Raw genomic sequence first — 8263 nt, 5'->3', positions numbered from 1 at the left:
TCTGGTTTCATTTAAAAGAGTCGATCATTAGATATTGCCCAAGATTAACCTTCAGGGTGGATATAGCTCGCTAGCAGCCTCGTACCGAGGACCTATGCACGTCATCATCTACCCAGAATGCTTTTCGTGTAAATAAAGTGGCTCAAACTGTGTTAAAATGTATTAAAAAAATTATAAAAACTAAACAGCCTACAGTATTTTTACAGTCTTTATTTTACAGTTAAAATATATGTTTATTAAATAAAGAGTAATGTTACAACTAATCATAGATCCCTTTAAAGGGAACAAAAGCCACTTTTTTACCCTTTAAACACATTTTGTTGTGTAGCTTGAGTCTCCAGGAGTGCAGAAAAGTTTAATTTAGTCTCTACCAGTGGTGCGTAGATATCTTTATATTCTTGGAGGTGTGGCAGGGTGTGAGCTGCCTCTTTTACATTTAAAGAGACAGCCTCAAAACTAATTGATCTGAGGGGATTGTGGAGTTACAATAAGGAGGAATTCAGACCAAAGCATTGCAGTTCCACTTTATATAGACCCAACAGAATGAGGTGAAAWAGAAGGATTTAAAAGCATGATATGTCCACTTTACTGGGCCTTGACTGTTGAAGATTAGTTAGCTGTGGGGTTAGTTGTGTTTTATTTGGCCAGTTTTTGAGAATCAAGGCTTATCTCCAGTCTGCAGAAGTTTTACACATTATTTCATTGCCCACTTTCATTGTAATTGTACATGCTTTGGCAGCTGCCCCCCACAATTACTGAAGTTCACTTCTGAAATGAAGGTGAGCAGGTTTAGACCATTTATTAGACCCGAATGTTTTCTGAAGAACTCTGGAAAAACACTGTTCTGTTCAAATGAGTCACAAGAAGCTAAAATAATTCAAACGTTTTGCAGGTTGGTTGTGCTTTCTCTACACACTGCATCTGCTTCAATCAGCAGTAAAATACCACCAATCTTTGTAGTATACTGAGATACAGAAACCTGTGCTGCTTGGTGTCACAGGTTCTTGAAAGACCTGGAGGACCACATCTTTAAGGACATCGTCTTCACGGACATCTGTGGCATAATCCACTACCACGCTCAGCACAACTTTCCCGCCTACATCGACTACGTTCGCAACCAGATCTACCAAGAGAAGACTTTCACTGAGCTCAAGTAAGAACCGGCTGCTTCATGGGAAGTATGTCCTGTCCCCGTGAGTCAGACAAACCTCAGAACCGTCTGGAATGCAGACATGTTCACTCCCTTACAGGAAAATGACACATTTCACCGCCTCTTCTGTGTTTCTGCAGGAAGATCAACACACAGTTCGCCAACGTGATCAAACATCTGCAAGAGTCGCCTCAGTGCCAGCGGCTGCCCTTCGTCTCCTTCTTGCTGCTCCCCTTCCAGCGAATAACTCGCATCAAAATGCTGATTGAGGTGAGCAGCGTTGCAGGTGGAGCCTTAATGTCCAAGCTATGCAGATTTTATCAGTAAATACATGAAGACAGAGTGATCCAGTTGCACTTCAGGCTCCTCCAGTTTCAATAACGATGTGAGTCATGAAGTCAGAAAATACCAGGTCCTCTTTTTTAAAACCTGTTTCTGCAGCTTTTGAATCATCTATTAGCCCAAGAAGTAAGGAAATTAGTGTTTGGTTGATTATTTTTTTGTTGTAACAATGATTCTTGGTAATAAATCTTATATTGTTGCAAAGCCTGTTCATTTAATTTTTAAATGGAGCCACATTTGTAAGGAACATGCATTTGTGGGATGAGCAGTAGATCTGAGTATGTGGGTTGTACAGTACATAYGAAAAATGTGCCACGTCGTCTCCTCTAAAAAGCTTATTTAGCTGTTTTTTTTCCCCCTTTTTTCCCCCTTTTGATCGGTTGGTGAAAAAAAAAGCTTATTTTGCTGTTATTGAGACTTATTTTGAGCTTCTGGTACCCCCAGGCGCTGCCGATCAGGTGTACGCTATAAGATTTATTACCAAGAAGCATTGTGGCAAAAAAAAAAAAAACATTTGATGACCTGAAATACTTTGACAAGTTTATAACAAATAAAGAGCAGCCGTGAATAATAGAAACCTGAAAAACAGGTTCTCCTGCTTGGAGTTGGTTAATGTTTGAAACAGCACCAGAAGTTTCTCTAAGAAAAACTGGGAGTACTTCTGAATTATTTAAAGACCTCACATGATCTAATGACTCACTGCTTCAGTGTAATATTATCTTAAAGTAGTAGCTGCCATTTTTTTTGTTTTTGCTAAAGTTGTTTAGCTGTAACAACTGTTTTTAATCAGTTTGACTTCAGAAGGTAACCAGCTGTAGATCTGCTGCGTCCAGAGATCACTTTCAGTTTCACAAAAACCCATCTGGTGGTTCATGAGATATTTTGCCAACAGACACAGACAGGTGCGGGCAAGTTTATTACCTGTAATTAATGTTTATTATCAAAACATTGAACTGCAGAACACGAGACGGACCTGTTCAGTTGGAAAATGTTACAAAACGACCACTAAGCAAGATAAAAGGGGAAATTTTAACAAACTTGAATGATTTGACCGAGACAGAAAAGAAACTAAACGGTTGTTTGGCTGCGTGGAGTGTCCTCATCCAGAATAAACTTTTCCACTCAGAAAACTCYTACTTCTTCATGTCACCTGAGCAGATACGCCCCGACCTTCTGACCCTTCTTTTGCATCTTGATGGGGAAAAACAAAAAGTATGCAGAATTTTTTTTWAAAAAGTTGTCGTTTCAGAACATCCTGAAGAGAACAAAGCAGGGGACGAAAGAGGAGCAGGAGGCCATCAAGGCTTTGGATTCAGTCTCGAAGGTAAACAGCTTTCTCTCCTGCAGACAGATCTGTTTAAKTCCACCCTGAAATATTTCCTGCTGGATGATTTCTTTCGTGGTGATGACTCAGAGTTCAGTGAGGCCGATTGAAACTGAGCTTTGGTAAAAGAATTCAAACATCAAGAGAAAAGAAAAACTTACTGGTAGAGTAACATTAAAGAGGATTCTACCTGGAGTTTTAGGAGTAGTGTTGAGGAACGCTGTAAATAATTAGATAATTTGTTAGTGGTTTTCTAACTCCTCCCTCTGGATCAAACAGATTATCGACAAGTGTAACACGGAGGTGGGGAAGATGAGGCAGGTGGAGGAGTTGGTTCATCTCTCGAACATGCTGGATTTTGATAATAAAGTCAAGGTGAGTTTAAACCTGCACACAGAAACAGGCACGAGCCATGAGATTCTCAGTGCTCCTAATTTTCTTATTTAGGAAGATTTAGGTATTATGACTGTATTAATACCATCTGCTAATCCTTAATCTAAACAACTCCGGCTTATTTTCTGTCCTCAGGCCATCCCGATCATCTCAGAGACTCGATTTCTGGAGAAGAAAGGTGAGCTTCTGGAGATGTCCAGAGGAAAAACCATCGTGAACATGAGGATGAAGTTCAGCCCTGTAAACCTCTTCCTTTTCAATGATCTGCTCGTCATCGCTGTCAAGAAAAGGTGAGGTGGAATCAGTTTTTTAAAGCAGCATTGTTTATGGCCTTAAACAGAAAGCGTTGACACCAGTGTCATGAAGCAAATCATTGTTAGTGTGACTGGAAAATGTAAAGAAAATAAAAGCTAAAAACTAAACCCTTAACACTGGAGCAGAAATGGAATAATGACCATAAATATTGGATTAAAGTGCCTGTGATGTCCATTTTTTGTAATACATATGAACGCATTTTTAGAAAGAGGACATTGATAAAATATTGCAAAAGATATTTCATGTCGCTGAGATGAACAGTTGTTGAGATATTTGCCTGYGAAGTAACAGGAAGTGATTTCAAAGGGGAATGTCTGCATGTGAGCGGAGCGTTGCTACAACAGCTGATAACACAGACTGTRGAGAAGGATCTGATGTTTCTTTTGAGTCACTATCAGAGAGATGAAGAAGAGTCAGAGTTCAGATAAGATTGTTTCAATAAACAAAGACCAGAGAGCTTTCTTTGTTAAGGAGTTCCCCTTTGACATCACTTCCTGTTACTTCACCTGTGAATTTCTCAACAACTGTTCATCTCAGGGGCATGGAATTTTTTTTCACAATATGTTGTCAATGTTATCTTTCCAAAAATGTATTGTTATTATTACAAAAAAAATGCTGTCACGGGCACTTTAAAATGTGAGTGAGAAAGGTGAATCACCCACACTTGCTTCCACTCTCATTTGCCTCACTCTGGACCCTTGAGTATGGCCCAGACGTCCTCAAATTTCACAGGAAGTGACACCAAAACCTGTTTAGGTGAACAGAAGAGTGAATGCAATATGACATGAGATATTTGTTTAAGGCTTCAGGTGTACCATGTCCTGGTGTCTTTTCATTCCTACATTCCTGCTTTGACTGGCRTCTTCCTTCTCGTGTGTTTCGTCCTGAGCAGCGGAGAGCGTTTTATGGTGGCGGACTACGCTCACCGCTCTCTAGTGCAGGTCCAGCCGAATGCTGAAGACAGCGTCTATGAGAACAGCTTCGTCCTCGTCATCCTGGAAAACCACCAGGGACGTGCGATTGAGCGTTTCCTCAAAGCTCCTTCCAAGTGAGTACCTGAGTGCAACTGCACTCCTTGACATGGAGACGAAAGCAGCTCAGAAATGTGGAGGCTCAGCTTGGTTTTCTGGAACTGCATGTTCTTATTGAGGAATGACGAGAATTGGTGACTCTCTGAAGCAGGTGACATTGGTCATGCTTGATTAGAATGGAATCACATGGAACATTTGTCTTGTCAAAGTCCACTTTAACGCCTCCATCAGGTCTGGGTCTGCTCTGGAGACTCCTGCCTGACTTCTCTAAAGATRCCGCCATTATTGTCCCAGAAGTTTCACAATAAAACGWAAGTTTTAGTCACCCACTTCTGCCGGCAGAAGCAACCGGTCAAAATAAAACAGGGTTCCTGCAGATCCTTAAAAAGTCTTTAAAAAGGCATTGAATTGAAAAAAAATTTGGGGGGTGGGGGGCTCCGCCATGAGGAAGTTCGGCTTAAAGACACGTCCCAGGGGCGTTCCTGGTACCAAAAGGCGTTTCTGGTCCCCACCTGTTGCTTTGCTCCTCAGCATGGCTGCCTAAAAACACTGCAGGATTTCTCAAACATGCATGAATGAGCCAAAGCAAGGCTTTGGGCATGTTTTTTATGAGAGTCTAACGTTATAACATGATATAAAACTCAAAAAGTTGATTTTACTTGATATTGCCCCTTTAAATGTAACTTGCCTTAAGCTGTAGGAACCCTGTAAAATCATCAACACTCAAACGTTTAGTACAGGTGGGAAATCCTGGTCCTCAAGGGGTCGCAGCCCTGCGTATTTTACTTGTTTCTCTGCTGCAACACACCTGATTTGAATGAATGGGTGATTATCAGGCCTCTGCAATACTTGAAAGAGGYTATTCATTGACTGAATCAGGTGTGTTGAAGCAGGTAAAAAGTAAAACATGCAGGGCTGCGGCCCTCAAGGACCAGCATTGCTCACCCCTGGTTTAGTTAGTGGTTTAGTCCCTAGATTACACAGATTTAATTTGCCTCCTAAATCTCAGGCCTCCAGAGGGAGGCATCCCAGTTAAATGTCTGAACCGTATTTCTTTCTTCCTGTGGAAGCTCATCTCAGCTGTGGATGCTACAYGTTAGCATGTTGATTCTGAAGTTGCGCAATCAGAGCTCATTCTCAGTCATCCAAGACATGGAAAATTAAAAAAATRAGACAAAGCAACAGGACTTGCTCAATTGGTTTTGTAGCTGAAGACRTGTGGAGTTACGAGATTTAATCAGCATGACTCGAGGTTGGTGTCCATATTTCTTGGATTGATCCATATACCCTCACCTCACGAGTGTTCAGACATCAAATATCAGATGTGTGTCTGATTTGGTACAACGTTCTAAAGACAAGAAAAGTTTTTTAATCATCCTGTAATGTTTAAGTTCTAACTGAGTAAATACTCTGTATTGGTGAGTAGCCAAACTGAAGTACTCATATTTGGTTTGAGGAAAAACTAGTATYRGGACACMCCTAGGTAAAAACGCTCTCCTGACCCAAAGGGAACATTCCACTCTTTTCCAGTTCAGAACCATGTCCTTGAACTTAAAAGAGCTGATTGATTCAAACCACCACAACACACATCGAAGGTCAAGACTTTAAGTCGAAGCTCTGCAAAAAACGAGAATGAGGCCCTGAAGTTTCCAAAYCTGAGACCGTGACTCCATAACTGAATTTTGAGACCCAGTTCATGAACGYCCTAAATAAGGTGGAGTCCATGGGTGAAAAGGACCCTCTGTTCAAGCCCGACACATCCAACCATATTCATAACCACTTCCTGTTAGGATTTCAAGGAGCAGGTGCCCATCTCCAGGCTGGGTTCACCCTGAACAGGTCCGGTGGGCATGAGCGGTTCCTGCAACACCAAGTGTTCAGAGTGAAGCGTTATTTCTTGAAGTCAAACGAGGTTTCTGTCGACAGGTCGGACAAGCAGCGATGGCTGGCAGCTTTCCCAGACTCCACTACCCAAGATGACGAGGAAAAGGTTTATGAGGACTTCGGTGAGGACAACACACTTCATCCACGCTGACAGATGTGTTTGTGTTTGTGTTTGGATGTGTGCTGAAGGTTGTGTTTGCCTCAGATTGTCCTCAGGTGCAGTGTGTGGAGCAGTACGAYGCAGAGCAAGCAGACGAGCTCAGCCTGGAGCCCGCTGAGATCGTCAACGTCATCCGCAAAACCAACGAGGGTAAGAATGCACTAAACAAACCAGTAACTAACTGATCGCAATATATGTATTTTTTAAGTTTTTTCAACTTCTGCTTGTCTAAACACACCACCTTGATCTAGTTTAACAGTTTGATTTTCCTTTTACCTCACTTACATGAAGACACAATCTTCCCTCGTTTGCCCTCCTCCCCTCGGCTTCTTTCTTTCCAGGCTGGTATGAAGGGAGCCGCTTGTCCGATGGTCAGAAGGGTTGGTTCCCTGTAGCGAACGTCATCGAGATCACCAACGAGCACGTGCGCAGAAGGAACCTTCTGGAGCGCTACAGGGTCTCTCAGGCTGCGAGCTTCCTCAGCAAGACCCGCTGAGACCGACGATGTAACCCATCGCCTGGAGCATGACGAGGCTTCTTTTGAAAAAACACCTGTAATTAAATCCTTTTAAAGTGGATGCTGAGAAATACCCGACGCGTCCACATTTTTCCTGTCAGGGACGCTGTAAAATGCACATTCCGGTCATTCCAGTCATGGTTTGGGAGGTACTGTAAGCACTGCAGGTTGGATGGGATGCCGTGCAGGATCGTCCTCAATAACTGGCCTCACAGAGGTGATCAGAGTCACAATGAACCTGTGAGCAGAGGTCTGTCGTTCAAACACTCAGATCTAAATCAGCCAGAGAGTGACTTTGGTTTACGTCAGGTCATTTTAACATAAAAATATTTACAACACGTACATTCCAGATATCTGAAACTGGTTTCTGACTCGTCATATTAGCTGTTTAAGATATCTTTAATTACATTCTGATGAGTAAAAAGATGTCAGATTTCCCATTAAGATGTTTGGAGGCTCCAGTTCAAGAAAACGTAAAAGGAATAGTGACAAGTCAAAAATACAGTTCTGGATATTTAAGTTAGTTTTGCTGAGTCATTGTTTCAAGATATCTTGCTTTTAACTGTGACTCAATTCTGATTAAAAATATCTTAAATGAAATGGGTTAGATATCCAGGGGTCAGATTTATAAAACTGGCGTACGCACAATTTGAGCCCAGAAACTTGCATACCCCACTTTTTACGCCAAGGTTGTGATTTATAAAATCCAAACTTGACGTGAAAATGTGCGGTGCCTCAGCCAGCTCTGACCCATGCGTACGCTCATTTTGGAGACGTGAAACTGCGACACAGATGGTGAAGTGAGGAATTAGAGCCACACTGTGTAATGATCACTGTCAGATATTTAATTTACCTTCATAATCAGACTTAGATATTTATTCAACTTTATCATCAGCTTTCTTAACAGTAATATTTATGCTTCTGCTGCTGAGCCATGAGGACCGTTGAAATAAAAAACTACTTAAATCTTAAATAAAAGTTCCCGTGCGCAACTCCATTCATCTGCTTCCTCCTCACGACCCTGACCCACAGACCCCTCCCTGACCCATAGACCCCTCCTTGACCCACAGACCCCTCCCTGACCCACAGACCCCTCCCTGACCCACAGACCCCTCCCCGACAAGAAAAGCAGGACAGTAAAAGTCAC

General features: G+C 42.0%; 1 protein-coding gene across 1 annotated transcript in view; it reads left to right on the top strand.

Annotated features, from left to right (window-relative positions):
- Positions 1 to 7454, top strand: part of arhgef15b (Rho guanine nucleotide exchange factor 15b) — a gene marked incomplete at its 5' end in the record, with an annotated part of 18721 nt that extends 11267 nt beyond the window's left edge. The window contains 9 exon segments of the mRNA XM_014019498.1: positions 1001 to 1153; positions 1291 to 1420; positions 2742 to 2816; positions 3096 to 3191; positions 3345 to 3499; positions 4417 to 4572; positions 6482 to 6561; positions 6645 to 6749; positions 6941 to 7454. Of these exon segments, the coding sequence (XP_013874952.1) occupies positions 1001 to 1153; positions 1291 to 1420; positions 2742 to 2816; positions 3096 to 3191; positions 3345 to 3499; positions 4417 to 4572; positions 6482 to 6561; positions 6645 to 6749; positions 6941 to 7095 (1105 nt within the window). The 3' untranslated portion in view covers positions 7096 to 7454.
- Positions 7455 to 8263: the final 809 nt, after the last annotated feature.

Source organism: Austrofundulus limnaeus, unplaced genomic scaffold (genome assembly GCF_001266775.1).
Source record: "Austrofundulus limnaeus strain Quisiro unplaced genomic scaffold, Austrofundulus_limnaeus-1.0 Scaffold223, whole genome shotgun sequence".
Lineage (NCBI taxonomy): Eukaryota > Metazoa > Chordata > Actinopteri > Cyprinodontiformes > Rivulidae > Austrofundulus > Austrofundulus limnaeus.
This window is presented reverse-complemented; position numbering and strand designations above follow the sequence as displayed.